The 26,685-nt window shown below is 31.2% G+C and overlaps 1 protein-coding gene across 1 annotated transcript; it reads left to right on the top strand.

Moving 5' to 3' along the window:
• The first annotated feature begins 13,002 nt into the window (after positions 1-13,002).
• Positions 13,003-13,770, top strand: LOC131626698 (uncharacterized). The gene has a single exon (XM_058897535.1). The coding sequence runs from the start codon at positions 13,003-13,005 to the stop codon at positions 13,768-13,770; it is 768 nt and encodes a 255-aa protein (XP_058753518.1).
• The last annotated feature ends 12,915 nt before the right edge of the window (positions 13,771-26,685 follow it).

The raw sequence follows: 26,685 nt of genomic DNA on the forward strand, positions 1-26,685 counted from the left end.
TTCTATTTTTTAGTCCCCCAAAAAATTCACTTCTTCATCTGACGGAGAATAATAACATGTAAAATTGATAAGTGTCAGATATACATTTAATACGTCGACCCTTAACCGACTTATTTCACATGAAATCATTATAAAACCCTGGTATTCTATAAAAAGTTAAGAAATCCATGTTTAGGCTTTTCTTCTAGGCATTTATCAAAAACATGTGAAAAGAAATAGAAAACCACGAATCAGCACGAAGAAAACAGTAAAAACTAAAACCCTGAAGAAGCAAGGTTCACTATGGCTCATAGTTAAAGGAGACACCTCCAATATTTTTGGGTTTGTCATTTCCTTTCGTGAAGAGACATTGCTTACATCACCCCCCTCGACAAGTCTATAAAAGGAATATTTCGGTTTTCTATGTCAGCTATGGATAGAAATAAATGGAAACAACTAAAATCATAGAGAAAGAGAATGTTACCTTGAGAAAATTGTAGAGTTTGAGTTGAAAAAACAATGATAATATCGCCAAAGACCCGAAAATGTTGCACGAATGAGGATGAAGATTGAAAGAAATGAGAAGATCACTTGTAAAACATAATTACGGGAAGGACCGGGGATATGAAACTTTGGTGTGAGAGGAGGGAAAAGAGAATCTGGGGGCACTCAACTCATTTTATAGACAACTAGGAAGCATATATCTTCGACTATGAATCAACTGAAATCCAAAAGATGTGATCAATAACTCAAGATTAGCCTTGATAACAAAAACTCACTTGAATGCACTCAACTTATATAACGCTTCCCCTGCTACGACTACATGGATGGTTTCCACAACGAAACATTTCAGCTACAAGACAAGCATTTAATGTACATGATTCCAATTATACTTATTCATAGTTAGCATGCTACCAATATCTTTCCTTACTCGTGATACCTCCAAGAGACTTAAAAAAAAAAAGAAGGGGCAATCTAGAGGCCAGTCTCAACATCTCTACAACAATCTAGCTCCTAGCTTAGTAGCAAAGACTTGAGGGGCAACTATTTTGGATTGGCCAGACGGTCCATTAATGTCAGCCCAATCCAAAATCTTACCACCTAAAGACGAAGAACATGTCAACCCTCTCCAAGAGGCCACACACAAGAACCTAACGAAGTGCTCTTTCACAGTGTGTGGTTTTAACTGTCACTCGTATATAAGCATGGTGATGCGCCATAACCAAGTACAATTTGATTCACTATTCTAAGTTACATATCCAACCTCATGACTTCCCCTACTCCATATATTGAAGACCTTTACCACCACTGTATTAGAGAATTTTTATAGCGACTTTCACATGAACACTATCAATTAATCTCTTGTTCTATTTAAATAGGCATTTTAATTTGACTAATTAATATATGATATTAATATTACAAGTGTAATTCAAAAATATTATATTCTTTTAGTTTAATAATAGACTAATAATTAAAATTTCACTATTTTTAAAGTACATAAATAAATATAATGTTGTGGGTTGGAATCCAAATATTTGCAAAGGACAAAACTTAGGTATAATTTTATAGGTGTGGTTCTTACTATTTTTCAATAAAAATATGACAAATATATAATTTTCTGTTACACGTATACAAATTTCTCCTATTTTCATTTATTAAATCATATTTAAATATATTTGTCATATTTTCATTAAAAAATAGTAAGAATCACACCTTGTAAACCCATCATTTTTAACTATGCGCAAACAATACTACTTGGTTGCCATGGCTATTCAAATATGAATTGAACATTGCTTGCTGGTGATCTTGGATGTGTATCCACATAATAATCAAATTAATTAAATGAGAGTACATTTTGGAATCTTTGAAGTTTAAGTAGCTTTGTCATCATGCCACATCAACGACACGCTTAACCATCAAGGTAAATTTTGTCGTAACATTATGTTTTGAGTCTTATATCAAGACACGTTTTCTACCTAAAGAAAATGGCAAAGGAATAGTAGTGGAAGAATGAAACTTTGGCGTTGAAAACTTTCATTCACTGTTAATTAATAATATATAATAAAGTTCTAGAAATAGAAGAGAAATGGACAGTAAAATGTATAGTTATTTTTTTATTAATAAATCTATTTTTTAAATTATATGTTTTTAGATTTTATGTAAGAGATCCACAACTTCTAATATTAAAAAAACAAAAGTGTCATAGACTAATGATATAAAAGTACGTTGAGAATTGAAGTGTATTTTTTATGTTTAGTTATTTTACCTAAAGTGTTTTGAAGACTATCTATTTTACAATAAACTTTTTAATATTCAGTTTCACCAATGGATAAACTTTTATCAAATTCACACCTATATGTTTCTCTCTCACTCACTCACCCGTAGACAGAAATATTTGTTGATCTAAGTGTCAAACTCTCTTTACAAGGATCAATCAAAAAATTCATAGACACTTTTTTTTTTTTACAAATATACTAGTCCACTAAAATAAATCAAATAAGACATATATCTCATCAATAAAAATAACAAAAAGAACATCTTAAACATATGCAACTTGCAAATTATCAAAAACTAATGTCTATCTCATACTCATGTTAAACTTTCCATATATATCATAAACATTTTTACTAAAAAGAATCTTGGCTAAAACATATTGTATTTTAGAAGGATGATGTTATTATTAGTAAGGTCAAAATCTAAAATCTTTATAGTAAGAATATTCAAAATTGTTTCGGGATTTTTTTTTAAATAATCATATATTAAAAAAGTTACGCAAATAACCACGTTTTGGAAAAAATTACGCAAATAACCAGGTTTTTGAAACCCTTAACACCAAGGCGCCATCTCACATGACTTATTCCTTTTTTTAGCCCTAGACGCCATCTGACATGGCACACTCAGTCCAATAAGCCATGTCAAATGGCGCCTCCCTTCAACTTTTAGAAGGAGGAGCCATCTCATATGACTCTTCCTTGTATATGTGTCTTCTACAAATGCACCAAGGCGCCATCTGAGATGGCTTATTGTAGAAAAGATGGACATATGAGCCATCCCAAATGACGCCTCCCAATGGTGGCGCCATCTCAAATGGCGCTTTGGTGTCACGGTTTTTTGAAACCTGGTTATTTGCGTAATTTTTTTTGATACGTGGCTATTTGCGTAATTTTTTAATACATGGTTATTTAAAAAAAATTCATTGTTTCAGAATCAGAAATATAGATATATTTCATTCTCTTGTTTGATTTATTTATTTTTATAATTATTTACTTGAAATGAAGATAATACTATCTCTGGTGCCATTTATAGGAGAAAATTTGTTTTTTTAAATTCATTGAATAATAAATGTATTTGAACTATATCGTAGACTAGGTACATTAATTATTTAATGAATTTAAAAAATCAACTTTCTATTATAAATATGATCGAAAGAGAGACACGGAGAGAGTTTCGGAGAGGGAGTGGTCTCCGGCTGTAAGGAAAATTTTTAGGAACTTCAAACCTAGGTGGGATGTGTTTCCTCATAGTCCGAGAGGTAAGGGGGTTGATCAAGGGGTCTTGGATTCTATCTTTTGCTCTCATTTCCCAGATAGGACTTCTGCAGAGGATTTGTTCAAGCTTTTTGGCTGCGTGGGTAATTGTGTGGAGGTGGTTATTTCCCCTAAGAAGAATGGATGGGGGAAGAGATTCGGTTTTGGGAGATTCAGGGGGGAGAAGGACCTGAGAATGCTTGCTGTGAAACTTGATGCAATTATGATCGATGGAGTGAAGATTCACGCCAACATTCCTAGGTTTGATCGAAAGAAGAAGGAGGGAGTCGGCGGGGAGAGATTTCAGATTACAAGGAGGCAGCTGGTTTCCTCTTTCACCAAGCCGATAGGGGTTCCCAATAACTCATGGAAGGGAGACTCAGGTGTTGGTTCGCGTTCTTTTGCAGAGGCTGTTTGTGGTGGTAGTAAAGGGGGAGGTTCTCTCGAGGAGGTTTCTTTCCTCTTTGACCCGGAGTTGAAGGATTCTCTCCGGAAAGCTTACGTGGGAGTTGTTCACAATCCGGTTCAACTTATTTCATTCAGGATCGCTTCTTCTCAGAGGGTTATTTTGCGATAAAGGTGACACCGATGGGTGCTAATCTGTGCCTGTTGGAGGAATCGGAGGAAGGAGATATCTGTGACCTCATTTGCGAAGCACCTTCGTGGTGGAAACAGTGGTTTAGTTCCATTAGACCTTGGAAGAAGAAAGATGTGGATGAAGAGAGGGTAGCCTGGATTCGTATCATTGGCGTTCCCTGTCATGCATGGTCGGTTGACTTCTTTGAATTGTTGGTTAATTCTTTTGGAAAATATGTGTGTTATGGTGATGATATAACCAAAAGAACCAACTTTGGGGTAGCGAGAGTGATGGTCCGTCTTCATCGAGATAAGAAGGTGGCTGAGGTTGTATCGGCGAGGATTGACGGCGTGGTGTTTTCTCTTTTCATGAAGGAGGAAGCTCCGACTCCACCAATTATGTCACTAACGGCCCAGGTGTTTTCAGAATCTGAAGATTCAGCATCGGAGGAGGTGTCGATGGGAAGGAGTGGTGATGAAGGTGGTCCAGATAATATTTTCCATTCTGATGATCTAGCTCAGGATCATTCCTCTGTGTCACCGGTGGAGTTTTCTGATAACCTTGCTTCGAGGGAGGAGTCCACTTTTTCGATGGACAAAGGAAATGCTTTGGAAAAACCGCTGGTAGCCGTAATGTCAGACAAAAAGGTTACTTCTGTTGTTCCCTTTTCATTTGACCAAGCAGTGGAGGCGCTTAAAGCTGACACGTGTGGTAAGGAAAGTAGCGTGGTGAAGGAGTCCGAGGCTGAAGGCGTGCACGTTTCATCTGGGACTGTGGATAGACGTGGCTTGGGAAACGTTAATCAGGTTGTGGGGCCTACTATTCTGAAGAGGCATATAGGACATAAAAATGTTAAATTTAAAAAAGTGGCTAACTATTTTGGGCCGCTGCATTTTTCAAAGGGGAGGCCCAAGTCTGTTAGATCCGCTAGAGCTAAATGGCGAAACAGAATAGTTGGGCCTTCGAAGGTGGAATCTGACCCAATTTCATCCTCTTCTAACATTGTGTCTATTTCGAGAAATCCAGGATCAGAACATCTTCAAGCTGTATGTTACGGAGAGCAACCTAAGGAATCTGACATTATAAGGGGAAATAGGAGAATCAAAGGGAACTTGGAATCCAACGTTGGGAAGAAACTTTGGAGGATTATTTCAGAGTTGGGCGTGGATCCGGGCAACAATTTTTCGGATTTCGCAGAGAAGCTTGATGAAATGGAATCGGTATCGCGGCTCAGAAAGCAAGGAAAGAAGGGGACTGCCATTCCGTTTCAATGATCATAGGTTCTCTAAATATCAGAGGGGGAGGAAGCAGTGTTAAGAGGAGGAGGATTCATCAATTGATTTTGAAAGGTAAGCCCGACATCTTTCTTATTCAAGAACCTAAACTGGTCACTGTTTCGGATAGTATAGCTTATAGTTTTTGGAGGAATAAGGAAATTGGGTACTCTTTTATGCCGTCCGTTGGTGCGTCTGGTGGCTTGGTCTCCTTGTGGAATTCTGAAAGTGTCAAGGTTCTGTGTAGTTTCGGTGGGGAAGGTTTTTTGGGTCTGAAAGTTGTTTGGAAGGAGGAGAATTATTATATTGCTAATGTGTACTCTTCGTGTCATAGCGGGGAGAAAAGGGCGTTATGGAGGAAGCTGCTTGACTTAAAATCTAGATTTATAGATGGAGAGTGGGTGATAGCGGGAGATTTTAATGCCGTTAAGAATATGAACGAGAGGAAGGGAGGCTCCGGGAGGTACAAAGCTAGAGAAGCGAGGGAGTTTTTGGACTTTATTACCTTGAGCAATTTAATTGATGTTCCTAATAAAGGTAAAAAGTTTACTTGGTTCGGAGGGGATGGGAAGGCGAGAAGCAGGATTGATAGATTTCTTGTGGCGGATAATATTGTGAACAAATGGGGTATTGTTGGCCAATTGGTGGGTGATCGGGATGTGTCGGATCATTGCCCGATTTGGTTGATTAGTAATAAATCGAATTGGGGCCCTAAACCTTTTAAGGTTAACGGAGAATGGTTTTCGAACAAGGAATTCTTACCGTTTGTGGAGAAAAAATGGAATGATATAGTGGTGGAAGGAAGAGGTGACTTCGTCCTTAAAGAGAAGTTGAAATTGCTAAAGGAGAGTCTTAAGTGGTGGAATTTGAAAATGTTTGGTAAATTTGACTTGGCGGTGGAGGAAGGGGTTCGAATAATGAATGAGGGAGACGAGATGGTGGACGATGTGGATGGTAAGGAGATTATTGTGGGAGAGGACAAATTGAGTAGAAAACGTAGAGCTCAAAGCGATTTTTGGTTAAATCTAAAAATCAAGGAGAATATGTTGATACAAAAGTCGAGATTAAAATGGTTGAATGACGGAGATTGCAATAGTAGATTCTTTCACAATGTCATGAAATCGAGGAGGATTCGTAATCACATTGGCTCCATTGTCACCGATAGAGGCGTGGTAGAATCGGTGGAGGAGGTCAAGGAGGAGACTAAATCGTATTTTGAGGAGAAATTCTCCGAGGTGATGGGAGGGAGACCGATTTTAGAGGGTATTTCTTTTTCGAAGCTCAATTGGGTAGAGAGAGATTGTCTTTGTGGACCTCCGATTTTTTTTAATACCGGGCCATACCTCTGATCTGTAGAGATACGTGAACTGACTCTTTTTTGTCGCTTAATGCTTTCGCATTTTGAAAATTCACAGAGTCGCCACCGACCTTTTATTTTATCCAATTAAGGAAAGGTTTATAAAAGAAACAGAAAAAAGACCTTTAAGAAATTCTGGGTAAGGGGGTAGGTTATACAAAGGGAAGGTGTTAGCACCCTTTGTATCCATGGTTATCCATGGGCTCTTAAGTTTGCTTAGCTCACTTGTTTTTCGATCACTTTTCAATTGCTCTGAAATTGCTCATATGTGGTTTCAAATACCTTTGTAAATTGAATTTTGTAATGATCCGTGTGTGGATGTATACAAAATGCTTGTTTATCTTTCGAAAGATGTTTTGAAAAGAACGTTAACTTTGTAATAACCCGTGTCTGGATGTATACAAAGTATTGTCTTTTTTGAAAGTTTTGAAAAATCAACAGTGTATGAGAATTTTGTTTGTTTTGATTTGAGCAAGCCAACTAGGAGGTCTACCCTGAGTTGTAAGGTCTTTATCCTATTTCCTTTAAAAATCTATCCTTTCACCGGATATAAAAGCAAGGTTCGATTTTGTACTCGAAACAGTAGAATTTTGACTTTGATTTTGAAAGGAATGAGAAGGGATTACCTCAAGAGGTGCAAGTGTGATTGTGATTGGATTCAGATATTTATCTTTGAAGTTAGTGATCTAACGGTTCAATTTTATCTTTGACATACACGCAGTTTATATTTGCTGGAAATTAAAGTGCGGAAATGTAAAGTGCGGAAAGTAAATCTACGCTATTACATCGATTGTGCGGGAAATGTAAACTAGCCTATTTACATGAATTTGATATCCTATACATTTATCTAGGAATTTTAAATTGCAAGAAACATAAAAGGCATGTTTTTGGAATTTTTATGATTGGTTTTAATTATAATTAATGCCTGATTAATTAAATTAAAATGAAGAAAAAATATGAAAATAGATTTAAACCTAGAAATTAAGTTTAAAATATGTACAAAATATTTGTTAATTAATTTTAAAACAAAACTAATTTTTTTGGAATTTTTAGAAATTGATTTGAAATTGATTTAAGTTAATTAAAACATAATTATGCAAATAATTATACAAATAATTAAAACTTAAAAAGAAAATTATTCAAAATATGTACAAAATTAGTTTATAATATATAAACAATATTTAACACAAAGAACAATTTTTTTTTATGATTTTTTGATTGGTTAGAATAATTAAAAAGCAAATATATAAATATATACTAATTAATTATGCAAAAATATTAAAATTTTGAAGAAAATAAAATATTTTTATTTCAGAAAATAATATATTATTTTAGAAGTCTAAAAATATTTTTTTGTGTATTTTTTGGATTTTTAAAACTATTTTTAATTAATTTAACAAAGAAATTAAAATAAAATAGAAAATAAAATAGAAAATAAAAGGATACTGATCCTGTGTGGTTGGATTGAGGGAGTATGGTGTGCATGCATGATCTGAAGCGTTGGATGACTCATTAAATGAGATCAGATGGTCCAGAAATTGAGGCACGTGGTAAAAGCTACACCTGCAAAGCACTTGATTAGTGTAAAGTTTAAAAAAGTACGCGCGCTGCTGAACCAATGGGAGGAAGACACGTCTTCGTCTTCAACCTTCAGACAAGGCTTTTAACAGCGCTTTTGTAAAAAAGCGCTATTGTAAGTGAACCCTAAATCTGCAAAATAACGAATAGGGGTAAACAAGCATAAAAATCAGGCGCGATGGCACCATTGAATTCGTCTTGTTCCACTGAATGTAACCATGTCCTTAATTTTGCTTAATTTTGGCCCTAATGAAAAACCCTAATTTTGAACTAAGCAAACCCTAAAATGGTATATGACACAAACAACCATTAAAGTCCAATTGAAGCTCCAGAAACGACCAGAGCTTCAAACCAAACACAATTATGCATCTACATCTTGTTAAATGTGCGTGAATGATGAGATATAAGTTGATTTTAGTTTGAACAAACCGTGGCCTAGGTAGCTCGATTTATGAGGTTTCAAGACTTGGAAATGATTGAGATATGTTCAGTAATGCTTGAGGAAAGTGTTCAAGTGTTTAGTTTGTATTGAAAATGGATTAAACTCAGAATTCGAATTTTGAATTTCCTTGAAATTTTTAAAGTGTTACAAGCATGGTACAAGCATAAGCATAGCTCTGAATTCGTGTCTCTCTTGTTACTGAACTAAGATAGCTTATTTATAAGCTATGTGTGCTTAGAATTGAAGCTAACTTGCAGCTAGTTGCCTTTGTTGAAACTTTGGTTTTTTAATATTAAAAACCTTTGAAAACTTGACCAAGTCTTGCCCTCCTTCAATGCACCTGCCTTGCCCTTCAATTCTCTGCAGAAGATGAAGATTCCTTAGGGGTGAGTCATGCTTGGAAGTTAAGCTACCATTATCCATGCATTTTCCTTTTAATTTTAATCTTAAAGTAAGATAAAATCATGCAAAAAATGGATAAAAAAGGTATGGGCTTAGTCTTGGTCGTGGGAGGCCCATAGTAACATGGAAATGATGTTTGAATGCTGAAAACTTGGCCCCTTTTGGAAAAAATGCAATTTTGAACAATGTTGATTTCATGCATTTTCCCAAAATTTAGCCAACTTCAACAAGGTGTAAATCCTTCAATTTTTGTCATATGAATGAGATCTTGCACTTTTTAGAAACCTCAAAGAGTCCTCTAACCAATGTCTTTGGTCTCATGTCAAAATGATTTTTGAAGCTCCTTGTGTGTCCTTTTGAAAAAAATGTCTTTTTGTTGACTTTGAAAATGACCTGTAATGTCTTTGATCATATTTTTCAAATGGTGAATCCAATGACCATGGGATCAATGGCATTTGAAAGATAATTGAATTTCCTTCAAAACAAGCTTTGGTTTGAATTTTTTGGATGAAGGATGAGAGAGTTATGATCAGTCAAAGTTGAGTTGACTTTTCAGGCAAAAACCCTAATTTTGAATCTTAGGGTTTTGTTGGTTTTTGATCTTTCCTTGATGAATTATGATCATCCAATGATCAAATGATGAATCCTTTGACAAAATATGGACTTTGACAAAAAATTTCATTTTTGACTGTCTGTTGACTTTTTTGGTCAAACGGGTCGTCTGTTGACTGTTTGAGCTGCTGACGGTGCGTCTGAGTGAATTGAAGTTTGAAAATTTGTATGATGGTACTTTGAGATATATGGATGTGTATGAAATCCATTTGAGCTCTCAAAAACTTGTTGCTCCTGTAAAAACAAGAAAAACCCTGATTAGGGACTGTTTGTGTAGGAGACAGTTAAGCGTACCTGATTTTTGTGCAGTGTTGAGTCTCTGCTAATCGCGTGATATTCAGAAGACTTATAGAACAAAAATCTTGGAATTTTGAATTGTGAAAGATTGATTTGATTGATGGTACAAAACACTGAGAATTGTACTGCCAGCAGTTTGGCTGTCAACTGACTGTTCAGGTATTGAAACAGCAGTTAGAGTGAAAAATCAACAGTCAAAGTTAATTTTCTTTTTTTGTTGTTTTTGTTTTATGTTTTTATGTGAAAAATGAAAGTTTATTTACATGACTTGTTAGAAAAACACAGACATAATAAATAACTAATATTTACGGTATACGGGCAAAATTACCGATAATAACCCTGAAAATCATTTAATGCACAGAAATAGGAATATTTGACTGGCAGAAAACACATAAAATATTATCTGAGTAATTAAGCAATACTATGACAAATAGTACAACATTTAATACTGACAGTACAAATATCACATACTATATTGAACAGTACGACGAATAAACGGTACATTTAAGAAATAAGAAATACGGCAAATTTTAAGAATGACGATTGATAACCCATGCTATGAACAATAACATGTAGATGATTGGGAGTGCAACCATTGCAGGTCCACACTCTTCAGGACTATGTAGGCAGAAGAAAGTCATGATCACCGTAGCAATGGTGATGACTGTAAGAAACAGTGTCTCTATCCACTTTGCCATTCTTGTTAGGGAAGAAGAGAAAATAGATATGAGGTAGGAATTTGAAAGATGAGTTGGAATTTGATGTGAGATTTTATGAAAGAAAATGAGAGGTATTTATAGAATGGAAAGAAGGAAAGAGACGTTGGGGAATGATGTGATTCCGTACAAAAGGAAAATTTGAGTGGAAGTAAGATTTGAAAGAAAGAGTATGATAGTGTTGAAAAAAGAGAGATTTGATTTTTGAAAAAGAGATTTGAAAAGATTTTTGCAAATAATGGAATATAGTACAACAATTAGTGGGAAACAAAAGATAATAATAATCTACTTGTTACCAGTACAGTCTGAGTTTCCTGATTCTGCGCCTGCAAAAAGATTTAACTCTGTACCAATTGTGTCAGTACCATTTATCTGTAAATAAATAAATAGCATGTGTGAAGTAATAAACAGTATTTGGTGTTTGCGTAAGAATAAATTCAGCTGCAAGCCAAATTACTGTATAAGAAAAATTCTAAAAACTAAGTATTTCATATGTCAGGATACTTGTTGAAATAAAAATCCATGATTATATGAGACCCTTAATTTTCAGATTGGAGTTTTCTTGAAAAATATGTGGGCAAATTTTGGGGTATAACAGTCTTGAATGTACTTTTTCGGAAGAAGAGATAAAGGAGGCAATTTGGAGTTGTGATGGAGCTAGAAGCCCGGGTCCAGATGGGTACTCTCTTATGTTCATAAAGAAATGTTGGCATTTTATGAAGGCGGATTTCATTAATTGTCTATCTTGTTTTCATCGGGAGGCTTTGCTTTCAAAGGCGATCACTTCCTCTTTTCTTACTCTTATTCCGAAAAAGTCCAATCCTTTGGGTCTTAACGAGTATAGACCTATTTGTCTTGTTGGTTGCATTTACAAAGTCATCTCAAAAATTTTGGCGTCAAGATTGAAGAAAGTGCTTAGTACGGTTGTGTCCGAGTGCCAAAGTGCTTTTTTGCCGGGAAGACAATTATTGGATGGGGTTTTAGTTGCTAATGAAGTTATTGATTTGGCTAGGAAGGATGCTAAAGGGTGTCTTCTCTTTAAAGTAGACTTTGAGAAAGCCTACGATAATGTTAGTTGGGATTTTCTAAGATTTTTGTTAAGGAAAATGGGGTTTGGTGCCAAATGGCTAAAGTGGAATGGAGGCTTTGATTTTTGAGAGTAAAATGTCGGTTCTTGTCAATGGTAGTCCAACCGCCGAATTTGTAGTTAAGAAGGGATTGAGACAAGGGAATCCCCTATCTCCTTTTCTATTTGTGATAGTTGCGGAAGGTTTGAAGGGGATGGTTAGGAAGGCGGTGGAGCTAGGAGATTATGTCGGTTTCAATGTTAGAAGAAAGTGTAGTGTGGAGTTACTTCAATTTGCGGACGACACTCTTTTGGTTGGTGAGGGAAATTGGAAGCAACTTTGGGTTATAAAGGCTATTCTTAGAGGATTCGAACTAGTGTCGGGTCTTGGAATCAATTATCACAAAAGCAAACTTATAGGGGTGAATCTCGGAGACTCGTTTATGGAATGCGCTTCAATCTTTTTATCTTGTGGTAGGGAGGATAGCTCTTTCACTTTCCTTGGTATTCCAATAGGTATCAATCCTAGAAGGATTTCCTCTTGGAACTTTATCTTGGAGAAAATTAAAAAGAGGCTTTCGGATTGGAAAAATAGGTCTCTTTCCTTTGGTGGTAGATTAACGCTCCTTAAATCGGTCCTTTGTAGCTTATCCATTTTTTGGATGTCTTCTTACAAAATTCCTAAGAAAGTGCAAATTGGAATAACGAAGATGGAAAGCAACTTTCTTTGGGGAGGTGTGGGGGAAAAGAGGAAAGTTCATTGGGTTAATTGGAAGACTATTTGTTTACCGGTTGAGAAAGGTGGCTTAGGCATTAGAAGGATAAAAGACTTCAATATAGCGCTCCTTAATAAATGGCGGTGGCGGATTTTTTCGGGTTTGGAAGCTCTTTGGTATAAGGTCTTGAAAGCTAGATATGGTGATATCAATATTAAAGCGGCTTCGTGTGAGAGCTCTATTAACGGAAGAGATTCGAATTCTTTATGGTGGGCGGACATCCTTTCGTTGGGCAAATCTTATGTGGAGGATCTCTTCATGGACAATTGCAAGTTTGTTTTAGGTGACGGTTAAAATATATCCTTTTGGCATTCAAAGTGGCTAGAGTCAAGGAGCTTGAGGGAGTTGTTTCCGGTGGAGTATGCTTGTTCGAACTTGAAATACGTGTCGGTGGCGGGGATGGGAGGGTGGAGAACGAATGGTTGGGCGTGGGACAGATTTGGTCTGGACGCTGCTGGGAGTGCTGGGGCGGACAACATGGTTCTGAACATTTCGGAAATGTTGCAGCATGTGCAGCCGGTTCCGGAAGGAAGGGACGGCGTCATTTGGTTGGCGGATCCAGATTACTCCTTCACGGTACGTAGTTGTTATGATTTGTTTAATTTCTATCATCTTCCGCGAGGACCGGATCTTCATCTTGTAAGAGTTTTCTCCCTCATTTGGAAATTGGTGATTCCTAATAAAACCAAGTTCTTTGGATGGAGGTGTTTCCTTGATAGGTTACCAACTAGGGACTTACTCTTGTATAGAGGAATTCCTATCTCTTCTCCTAATGTTTGTGTTTTTTGTGAGACGGAGAAGGAGTCTTTGTCCCACATAATTTTTTGTTGCCGTTTTTCTCGCTTGGTTTGGAAAGATTTGGCTTCGTGGATTGGATTTACCGAGTTTCTTTTTGTGGATGTTTGGAGTAGTTTTTATGATTGGCATTCCTTTTGTAAAAATAGGCAAGTGAAACCGGGTAGGGAAGGAATTTTTTGGGCTGCAATATGTTGGTCTTTGTGGAAGGTGAGGAACGGTATAATTTTTCGGAATGGTCCGTGGAGCGTTTCCGACATTATTTGGAACATCAAAGAGCTTATTTGGAGATGGTCCTTCATTGGGAAAATTACCCGAACCAACTACAATTTCTATGAGTTTCTCAATAATCCTTTGTTGTATTTTTCATAGGAAGTATTTGGTGAGTAATTTTCTTCGGAGTTTTTGTTTTATACTCCGTCTTTTGTAATCGTGATGGTTTAGAACTTTTGGTTCTATTAATGAAATCTTGATTATAAAAAAAATAAAATAAAAATGATCGAAAGGGAGTAGTTGAATATTAGAATTATGGAACGTTAGTTGAGGTTTCTTATCACCGCCATAGTAATGGACGATGTGGATCAAATCAAGCGCTTAAAATCGGACATATTTGATTGACAAATCATTGTATCTAGTCTAGGTTATGCTCGTGCTGCTTTTTTTAAGTGGTCAACAAGTACTTTTTTAATTCTATTATAATTAATTAACGTCAATGGTCATGTTCTTTTTTTAAAAAATAAATTATATTCCTTAATTTAAATTGATATTTTCATTTTAAAAACAACATAAATTGAAATTTGAAATTTAAATGAGATGATTTAGCTAACAAGTTCAGGGTATTCATATTAATATATAACTAGATCTCTATCCGTGCAATGCACGAGGATGTTAGGTTGAATTAATAACAAATATAAAATCAGTTTAAAAGAAAAATATAAATTTAATAGATAAATTTCGTAAAATTTAATAAAAACAAAAGAGAGCAACATAAATATAAAAATAAAAATAGAATAAAAATAATATGTCACACATATTTCAGTTTAGGGAAACTGATATAAATTTAATACTGATAGTGAAAGTTTGATGAAATAAAAAATTATAATAGATCAACATAGTTGTTGTAAATTTTGAAACACTTCTTTATAAACAACATTTAATGTGGTATTTGTATGTTGACAGTCATCCGTATGATATATATACTATAGTAAAAAAATTCAATCAAATTAATTTAGGAATTGATTAAAATAACAATAGATTGATAAAATATGTATGATATATATACTTTAGCTTATATTCATTGACTACCTTGATGTCAGCATTGAAGAACATCTTATTATCCAAAAAGACATTTGAAATTCCCATTATTCCTGTTAAGAAACATTAAACATAGTAGGATAAAATAAAAATTAAAAAATAAGTATAATGAATAACATTGACACAAAAAAAAAACCTAAATTACCATTCAATTTTTTTAACTTGGCAGAATTCATAATAAATACAATAGGACCAGATTCATTGTGATTTTCAAGATATTGTTGCATTTGCTCAACACATGTTCCCCATAAAGTGCAATTTATTCTTTTGCTTATGTGATAATATGTGATTAGTAAGGAGAGAAAAATATATACCATAAATAAATTAAATTATGTAATTAAATATAGTGATAAATCATTTTTAAATCTTAATCTAAATCTTCAAGAACAATTTCAATGAGTTTGTAGTTTTTCCATTCTTTTGAGTTTCTTTGATAGTGTTCTTTTCGACAATATGTCCAATCACGTCTGTTAAATTTAAGGAAAAAAATACAAATAAGTTGAGTCAAATGAATTATATAATTTGATTTGTAAATTTATAAATAAATGTGAAAGTAAATATAAAATAAAAGAACAGAAGATGTCTACCAAGTAATTTATCATCATTTGTAGCTGAGAGGATATCTGAAAAAGCAACAAAATCAAAATGATTTGTTGGAATTTCGTTCGCAACTATTTCACTGCACTTTGTAGCTCCCATGAAGTTCAACTTGTACTTGTGTGTTATTGGTTTGAATTTCATTTCATTTCTGGCAACTAAGAATTTTTCAATTAAATAAATAACCTTCTTTTAAGGATTCTTGAAACTGTGTGATAAGTCATTTCTTCACAGTGGCATGAATCTTTCCATACTACAATGCAAAAGAAAGATAAAAATGCAACAAATCAATATAGATTGTAAACATTATTATGAAATAAAAAAAAAATAAGTATACCTTTTCATCAAGTAAAATCATCTCCAAACTATTTGTCTATGATGGATTTTTGAATCCAGGTTGAGTCCACATACCTATGATTCGAATCTTCAAATTCCAATCAATCTTACTGGCGTGAATGTTATCAATGAAAGTAACTACAGGAAGTGCGCTTGAATAAACCTTGATATTATGCAATGAAAAATAATCTTGAATATTGAAGAGATGAATTTATATCATTTTGGTGGAAGAGTTACGAATAAAAGAGAATGAACATATGATTTGTAACATGGGTTCATGATTTGGAAAAAAACGTGAATTTATGATTTGATCGTGGGTTTGAATTAATACCTTGTTGGAAGAAGTAGTTTTTATAGAGTTTCATTTATTTAATAATTATTATTATTTAATTATTAATATTTATTAGTCTATTTTATCCGTTTTCAATTAACTAAAATATAGGAAAGTAATAAATATTTTAGGAGATTAATAGAGAGAGTGGAGAGAAGTTTGGGAGATAAATGAGTTAATAACGATTTTCAATTAGCTAAAAAAATGGTTTATTGTTTTATGATTTGGTTTGAAAAAAAGAGAACGTGAGAGGTAATAATTAATAATAAATAGTTATTACAATTTTTTTTGAAAGAACGTGGTTGTGTGGTTTTATTATTTGGAATTTAATAATTAATAATAAATAGTTATTAGAATTTATTTTTGAAAGAATGTGGTTGTGTGATTTTCTATGATAAGGTTGTGTGGTTTTATCACTTGGAATTTTAAAGTTTTAATTATTTATTTATGAATTACAATTATTATTATTATATGATGATTTGTTAATATTATTATTTATGGAAAATTTGGCGGAAAATTTTTGGGGAAGAAGTTGTAAGATTATAATTTATGACTAGTCGTCTACCCGTGCAATGCACGGGACAAAACTTATAAGAATTTATTATACATTTTATTTAAAAAATAGTTTAATATAGTTTTATATAAATATTTAATGAAATTTTTAGAATTTGATTTAATTTAATATAAAAGAAAGACATTTTGGATGTATAATTTTATATGAATATTTATTTAAATATATTTTTTTGATTTAATGATAAAAAAATTAGATCTCTAAATGTATGACTGAATTTTATTAGCCCATTTGAAGAGTTAAATATTATTTATTTGAACATATTGTACATGATTTCTTGAATTTTTTGTTATTATTAATTTTAATTTGACAATTTTATTATATTTTAATATGATTTTAATTTATTAATTAATTTAATAATTTAATGAAAAATTGCAAGATAATAAGTTGCAAAACCTGGGATTTGAAACCAGGTCACTAAGATTATATTCCTGCAAGCTTACCACCAAACCATGTTTGTCTTATTTATTTTAATTGCCAAGTACTTCTTCTATACTAATTCAGTATACTAATTTTATTCCCATGCTTGTTTCAGTTAATTGCCAAGTATACTAATTCAGTAAACTACCTATATATGTTAATAAAACAAAAACGTTAATAAACTACCTATATATACCTATATATGTATAAAACGTTTTCAAAAAACCTGGGCAATAAAAATGTTAAAAATGTTTAGTAAAATGTTATATTAAAAATGTTTATTAAAATGTTAAAAATGTTTATTATTAAAAAAATGTTTATTAAAATATTAAAATCATTATTTAAAATTAATAATATATAATGTTTATATAAAATAGCTGTACATATTAAATACATTTAAACATAATTATAAGTTAATTAAAAACGTTAATTAAATATTTTATAAAAAAACGTTAATTAAAATACTTTTAAACATTAATAAATATATAGATTTAAAATATTTAAAATATTTAAAATATATAGATTTAAAATATTTAAAAACGTTAATAAATATATAGATTTAAAATATTTTATTAAAAACGTTAATAAATTTGTTATAAATATTTAAAATATTTTATTAAAAACGTTAATAAATTTTTTAAATATTTCTGCTAAATATTTTTAAAAAATTTATAAATATTTCTGCTAAAAAAAATTTAAATATTTTTAATAAAAATGTTAATAAATATATATATATAGATTTAATTAAAAAAAATTAAATTTTTAACATTTTATAAATTTTATAACATTTTATAAATTTTTAACATATTATAACATTTTATAAATTTTTAACGTTTTATTTATATAATTATATAAAATTATTTAAAAAGACGTTTTAATTAACATTTATATATTAAAAAAAGTTAATTAAAAAAACGTAATTATTGAAAAAAGTTAATTAAAAAAACGTAATTATAAAAAAAAGTTAATTAAAAACGATAATTAAAAACGTTAATTAAATATTTTATAAAAAAACATTAATTAAAATACATTTATATATGTACAGCTTTTTTAAATTATATATTATTGAAAAATAATAGAGTATTAATATATAGAACTGATTTGCAATTATAAACATCAAAACAAGCATGGTTTGGTGGTAAGCTTGCAGCAATGTATCATTAATGTCCTGGGTTCGAATCCCAGGTTTTGAAGTAAAATACACAATTAAAATACGCAATTTAAAACTTTTTACTTTAAATTCTTACTTTAATATTAATAGTTAAATATATTTTTTATCTTTATAAATATCTCAAATTTTATTTTTAATCCTTTTTAAAAAAAGTAATATATTTTGGTCTCTAGAAAATATTTATGCGTGCAGTTTTAGTCCCTACTATTTTTTAAAAATTTGAAAATTATTTAATCATCTTTTAACTTTTAAATATTTGAATAATTTTTTTTCATACATGTGGTAAACTATTTCTTTATCAAATTTTAGAATTTTTTAAAATGAGAAGAATTAAATATTATTGTCCATATGTATTCTAATCTTTCATCTTCATATTCCCTATTAAGTGGTATAGTAAGATTATGATTTTTCACCTTCCTAATGTCCTATAAATAAGGTCCACTTTGCAATGTAAATAACTCTTGAAAGAAGATAATACAATATTGCTTTCTATCTTCTCTTTCACTTCTTCATGTATCCTTCATCTCTATATTGATTTGGTGAATTTCATAACACGTTATCAGCACGATACTCTACAACGCGAGTAATGATATAGCCAAGTTCTACGTTATTTTCCTAATCTTAATATATTTGAACCAATATAATATAATTCATGATTTTGTTACTATTTTTTTTCTTCATATAAATATGTTTGTTTTTTTATATATTTTGTAGAGAAATTTATTTACCTTATACAATAATATTAGATTTCTTTGATCATTCTTGTTAAATTCCGGAAGAATTTAACATTAAAGCATTTTTATATGTTTGTCCGGAATTGAATTTTAACACATAAAAGTGTTAATATAATATTCAAGCATCCCTGAAGGATTGCACAAAGAATAATTTTTTTTGACCGTTGTTTATGGAAATAGTTTGTGATGTGATATTTGTAGAACTAATGATTATTATTAAACTAACTCCAAATTATTGTTCAAAGATTGAGTTTAATCGAGTATTGTGTTTATCAATAATTGATGAATTCCAGAAGAATTCAACGTTCAATCACCTTTAAAAGGTCGCATCTATAATATTATTGAATCCCAGAAGGATTTCATAAATTTTTGTTGTTGTATCGATCTAAAAATTCATAATTTGTAATATGTTCATTAAAAGATTGTCATTCCAGAAAAATGACACAAATAATTTTAACGCATCCTAGAAGGATGGTTATATATATTTTTTAGATTATTGTTTATAACAAATTATTTTTATAGTTCCTGAAGAACTTATCAAGCATCCCTGAAGGATAGAAAATAAATTATTTTTATAGTTCTTGAAGAACTTATCCATCCTTGAAGGATAGTAAATCAGTTTAATTATATGACGATATAATTTTAGTGACATAATATTGTATGATTAAATATGTTTAATTTTATAAGGGGTAATTGTTTGATAATTATATGATCATATGTTCATATGAACGTATTTGATTAAAGTGTTTAATAATGAAATACTATTATATTGGTTTTGACTTATATTGGAGGTATCGAATATCTTTGTATTACACAACACAATTTAGACAGAAAATGTGTAATAAAAAAGCTACCGTCTTTTTCCCCGGGCTTGTACTACACTTATATTAGTACAATTGAAGCACATGTCATTGTAAACCAGTAGTTTACAAATTAGACTTAAATGTGTCGTTGGTAAAACCGATTGGGTCATCTCGGATATAATATGATGCGAATAATTTGTATTGAAGAACCAAAAGTTTCTTCAATCCAGTCAATATTTGTGTGTTTCTAAAGGAAAATAAAAATTTGAGAAATTTCGTTTTTATGACATTAATTGTTGCATCGACTAAACTATCATGCATATGTCTCTACTCACAACCAGAAGTTTGTGAAATTATTTTCTCAACTAATTAAACTAAGATCTTGTTTTATGAGTTTTTTAGAAATTCCTGTATAAGTATCACATATATTATTAAAATTGATATTGAATATCATGTAATATATGTTCATAAAAAGAAAATGGACCCTAAGTATGATATTAAGATATTTATTCGCATTAAGCCAACAAGATACTATATCTTAGTCCTCCCTAATTTATTCTAATACTTCTCATCTAAATAACATTTGGATGTGTTGTGTATATTCCAATTGCTCCAATATAATACATTAAGATGAGTCATGATAGAATATTGGAAAAATATAATTAATATAACTCTCAATTTTGAGGATATAATTTGAGAAAATAATCAAATACTTGATTGCAGTCCAGTAGGCTGAATATCACTTGATAAATTAATTTTTCCAATATTAGGAGGAGGGAAATGAACAACTGAAATCATGAACAAGAAGTTCAAATGAACAAGTTAAAATAAATTGTTGTCTTGATCCTCGTACAAACCAATATGAACCAAAAGTTCAAAATATTATTCATTTACAAAGTTTATGAAATAAATTATCAGCTGGTAATACTCCACTCAAAGTGGGTTCTCCTATTGGATAATATAATATTGCAAATGAGTTGTTGCTGCGCCTGAAGCGTGGTATGAAAGTCGGCTCCAATGTTAAAAGTCCTCTACTAAGAAAAGAAACTAAAGATGACCCAAGTGAGGATATGAAAATGCTAAGAGCACTTTGACCTAATTTAATTTTCAGTTCCAGAAGAACAAATCAAGTACTTGAAATATGAAATAAAGAGATCTCAATAAATTATGTCATGGATGAAATGGAATGGAACCGAAATTGAGATAACCAAATAAAGTCAATATTGACAATGTCTTTGTATACAATATAGCGCTTAAAGTGATCCACAATAACGAGGATCATGAGTCAAAGTCTATTAAAAATTGTAGACTAAGTGAGAATTGGCCAAAATAAATATATTCAATTGAAGAAGAATTAAACTCACTTTACAAGTGACTCACTTTTGGACCTGTAGTCCGACCACCTCAAGGTGTGAAACTAATTGGATATAAATGAGATTTTGCGAAAAAGAAAAATAAGAATGATATAAAGTTTGATTTATTGCTCAATGATTTTCACAAAGACCTAAGATTGATTTTGATAAAACATATTCACCTGTAGTGGATTCAATCAATTTTTTGATAATTAATTAGCCTTGTAACACATGAAGGGCTTAATTTGAACATGGTGGATGTAATGACATCTTATTTATATGGTTCACTTAATAATGACATTTACATGAAACTCCCTGAAGGGTTCAATATACCAGAGGCCCGTAATTGTGGATCTCGATAAAACTACTACATCAAATTGAACAAGTCTCTCTATGGGCTGAAAGAATCTGGATGCATATGGTATAATCGCCTCAGTGAATATCTATCAAATGATTAATATACAAATAACTCAATCTGTACTTGTATTTTCATAAAATGATGTCGAAAAGAATTTGCAATAATAGTTATCTATGTGCATGACATACATATTATTGGAACTCCTGAAGAGCTGCCAAAAGCTATAAATTGTTTAAATAAAGAGTTTGAGATGAAGGACCTAGAAAAGATAAAATATGTCTAGATTTGTAAATTGAGCATGTAGACAAAAGAATATTTGTACATCAATAAGGCTATATAGAAAAGTGTTGAAATGATTCTATATGGACAAATGTCACATATAGTCTACTCTAATATGGTTATAGATCATTATATGTGGAGAAAGATATTTTTAGGCCTCGAGAAAAGGATGAAAAATTACTTGGTCTTGAAGTACCATATCTCAGTGCAATTGGAGCACTAATGCACCTTATTAATTATACACGTCTTGATATATCATTTGCAGTTAATATATTAGCAAGATACAGTTATTCACCTACACGAAGATATTGAAACATAGTCAAACATATACTTCGCTATCTTAGAGATGCAGGTTACTTGTCAGATCTTCACAATGGTAGATCAGAAACAAGTTATTTGTTTACATGTGATGGTACAACCTTCATGGAGATCTATAAAACAAATCATGGCAACAACTTCGTAAAATCCTGCATAACTATTAACACTACATGAAGTCACTTTGAAGAAGAGATTTTAAGCAACGACTATAAAGAATATCGTCTCACATATAAATGTATGCATGAGGGGGGGAAAACATATGTTTTGCATTCTTTTTCCCTTCATCATGTTTTTGTCCCACTGGGTTTTCCTGGTAAGGTTACTATAAAGAATATCGTCTCACATATAAATGTATGCATGAGGGGGGGAAAACATATGTTTTGCATTCTTTTTCCCTTCATCATGTTTTTGTCCCACTGGGTTTTCCTGGTAAGGTTTTTAACGAGGCAATTTTTTTTTAATAAGCAATTTGTATCTAACGGGTTTCGAACCTGAGACCTTAACAGGAGCACACTCTCAAGTTTCAAGCGTTTCACCGCTAGACCACACACACGCACACAACGAGGCAATTCATATTCAAAGGATATTATACTCTTTTTCCTTCACTAGAATTTTTCCAACGGGTTTTTTTAGTAAGGTTTTAACGAGGCATATCCTCAATGGACATCCAAGGGGGAGTGTTATGAATAAATATTATTGTGGATGTCCATATGTATTCTAATCTTTCATCTTCATATTCCCTATTAAGTGGTATAGTAAGGTTATGATTTTTCACTTTCCTAATGTCCTATAAATAAGGTCCACTTTGCAATGTAAGTAACACTTGAAAGAAGATAATACAATATTGCTTTCTATCTTCTCTTTCTCTCCTTCATGTATCCTTCATCTCTATATTGATTTGGTGAATTTCATAACAAATATGAACTCTTAAAATTTAAAAAATAATGATGAAAATAATGAAAATCTCAACTTAGAAATTAAATCTTGAGTTTCTTTTTTTTTTTTTTTTTTTTATATTTTTATAACGTTCTAAACATGCATACAAAATAATCATTCAAAAACACACATAAGTTTAACAGTAGCGATTAAAATTATGTGCATAATAATTTTGTAAGGACTAAAATATATCATTTTTTAATAAAAACCAAAAATAAAATTTAATTATTTTATAGAGACTAAAAACATACTTAACTCTAATATTAATACTGATATTATTGGTTAAATCTAATTTATCAATTTACTATCAATTTGTAATAGATTAAATTTAAAATTTTAATTGATATGCTTTGTTATTGTAAAAAAAATTTATACCATCAATATATAGTAAGTATTCAACTGTGTTACTTAATAAAAATTAAATATTTTAAACTAATGTAACTGACCGTATATATTTTTTAATTAAAGTTCAAATATAATGTATCAATTTAAATTAAATGGACAACGCGTACTTCCACAACAAAAAGAACAACACCACGTGAATATGAAAAAATAAATAAAAACTTGAAATAAAAAACAAATTCTATGTGAAAACTATAAATGTCATAGGCGTGTTCGCGGTTTGGTTTATATCAATTTTAACTTTATTTATAGTTTAGTTCGGTTTTTGATATATGTTAAAGATATTTGATCTGATCAAATTTAATGTGGTTTAATTTAAATCAATTTTTAAATATCTAAATTACAGATTATATTTTTATTAATATTATAAAAATACTAATAAATCATAGATTTAATATAATATAAAACATATAGTATATCAAAAGTTAATATTACAAAATGAAAATGAAAATATGAGAATGATTAATTATGGTTGAAATAAAAGAAACAATAAAAATAAATAGATTATACCAATCTATTAAATAGTATTAAAAATATCATTGAATCATAATTCCACGTTAATATATATCGTGAAAAACGAGAACTATCCATATCAAACGTCAGATTAAATTAACGTTCAAGATTTAAAAATTCCAAATAAAATTCATTATAGTGAATTATTTACTATGCTTGGTATTTAAAAATTCCATAAAAAAATTCTTACATAAAATATTCTTATTTCATAATTAAATCCTTATTAAAATATTTGTTATAATCATAATTAATATTTAGTTAGAACATTATAAGGACAAAATATAATTCAAATTTATCCAAATAATTTATTTAAAAATTTAAAATTGTCTAAACTTTAAATACTTTCAAAATTAAAATAAAAATTCAGAAAAATAATATTAATTATATAATAATCAAAAGCATAAATTATTTACTCATCTTTCTAGTGAAAAAATTATATTTAAAAAAATATGTTATATAAATTTCGATAAAAATCTTAACTCATTAAAATTAATTTAATTTTAAAAAGCTAATTTTCTATTGTGTCTTGAATTTTATAGAATTATATTTTTCATGATTTATTTATGTAAATAAGTGGTTGTAGACTTAATCTTAAATAATTTTTTTTTTTTTGGAAATAATGATTATATTAAAACCTAAAACAACTCAAGTACAAGCCGCGATGGATCCAGCAGAAACCACAAAGAAAACCAAACAAAATAGTACCCTATGGCATCAACATTTGAGCTATTTGACCTCTATACTTAGGATATATATTTGATGGTGAAGTTATTGTTGGAGTATCTTCGCGTGAGATATATATTGACTTTTGTTAATTTTAAATAATTATTTATTCTTTTTATAAAATAAAATTATTTTTTTAATTATTGATTATTCAAATAATAAACTATGTAGTTGTTGTAAATTTGTACTTAATAATCTTTATTCTTTACTGTGATGATTAAATTATTATTAAAATATTAAAAAAATTATTTGCTTTTAAAAGTAATTCTAGAACAATTTATTTTAATAAATTGTAGTAAATATAATTTTATAAAATGTGAAATACAACGTTATGATAGTTAATTTTTTTAAAGAAATTTAAATAACATAATTTTATTTTAAAATAATTTTAATACTAGGAAGAAGAGTAAATAATTTAAGTTTTTGATTATTTTAAAATTAGTATTATTTTTTCTAATTTTATTTTGGAATTTTTATTTTAGTTATGAAATTTTTTATAGTTTAGATCATTTTAATTTTAAATAAAAATATTTAATACATTTTGAACCACCCCATACATAAATGACTAGTATATTATGCATGAAACGTTAAAATTGGCATTGAGTACATACAAAAGCCAAAGATACAAGAAGATCCATAATAAAATACAACATGAAATTTTACTAAGAATTATAAAACACGTGTCTTCAATGGATCTGCACAGCGGAACATAAGATCTGACGAGGTCTTCGAGCCATCACCACTTTTAAGTCTTCAATCCATACCTGCTACCAATCAAACGCTACTAAACTGCACTTGAAAAAGATAAGATGATTGGGATGAGATTACTAAATCTCAGTGAGTCCTCTTATCTTACGGGTTCACTCGGTTCTACAGGAACATGCTATCAAACGGATTCACCGAGAATCCGAGTTTACCTCACGGTCAGGTACAAGTACACAACAAGGGAAATATCACTATTAGTAGTCCCATAACTAGCCAATGAGATAGAAACAAATACATAAACAACAATCAAGTATGCAGACCCGTACCCGTGTAAGAGGAATCCAGGAGTAAGTTATAGCCCGCTCATTAGGCTACGCAATCCACACCCTCGGTGAGTTACACCCGTACATCGCATCAAGAGACTTGCACAACACATCGCAAAACCAAACAGATTCTTTTCCTAAATGGACTCCATCCGAGATGAGTTACAGCCGCGACATTTCCTAAGTGGCGTCCGACCCCATCACTTGTCTATACGCCAATGTGTTAACGTCAAATGCAAACACGCCATCTTGACAATACGAGCCCACCGGGTGAAAGCCTAGTGATCTTGCCTATGTGGCATCACTAGAGGTGAATCGAAAGTAATGTTGCCTACATGGCATTACTTCTCGACCATACCAAGCACGCTGATATGTTACGTCAAGTGGGATACGCCCCGTAGGTCCTCACAAGCATATCGCAATGGTATCTCAAGTGTGTAAAATATACCGAGAACGCCAATGTGTTAACATCAAGTGGGATACGCCCCGTAGACCCTCACAGGCACATCACAACGGTATCAAGTGTTCTTGTGGTTTACCCCCTAATAGCCTAGGCCTACTCCGATTCAAGCATACAATGAAGTACACAGGACTCGCCTAAACTAGTGACCATGCTAGGTTTGCCCTGTCAGTACTCTCACTAGAACACATGATTCGCCTATACTGGGTGTCATAGCACCTGCCAATACCTCTCACACACAAACAAGCCACATAAGAAAAGAATCTCCGAATGTTCAACCAGAACGAACAGAGAAATCAAGCCAACAATCATCTATGGCATAACATTAACCATAAGGTACGACATGTTCATAATCATTTAACAACATATATAACCAAGGTTTAACTACATAACTTGGAATTAACACAAAAATAACATTTTTATGAACATCTCTCCAAGCCATTTATGCATATTCAACCTTATGCAATCAAACATCCAATTGTCATTTATCATAACTAAACTAAAAGCAAAATCTCTAAGCATATTAATAAAGAGCATTACAATAACTTTCTGACGCTTCCGACGGCACCTAATTCCGAATTATGGAACTCAAGTTCCGCTATATTCAAATTTTGAATTTGTTTCCAATACAGTCTCAGGAA

Source organism: Vicia villosa, unplaced genomic scaffold (assembly GCF_029867415.1).
Source record: "Vicia villosa cultivar HV-30 ecotype Madison, WI unplaced genomic scaffold, Vvil1.0 ctg.000318F_1_1_3, whole genome shotgun sequence".
In the NCBI taxonomy this organism is placed as follows: domain Eukaryota; kingdom Viridiplantae; phylum Streptophyta; class Magnoliopsida; order Fabales; family Fabaceae; genus Vicia; species Vicia villosa.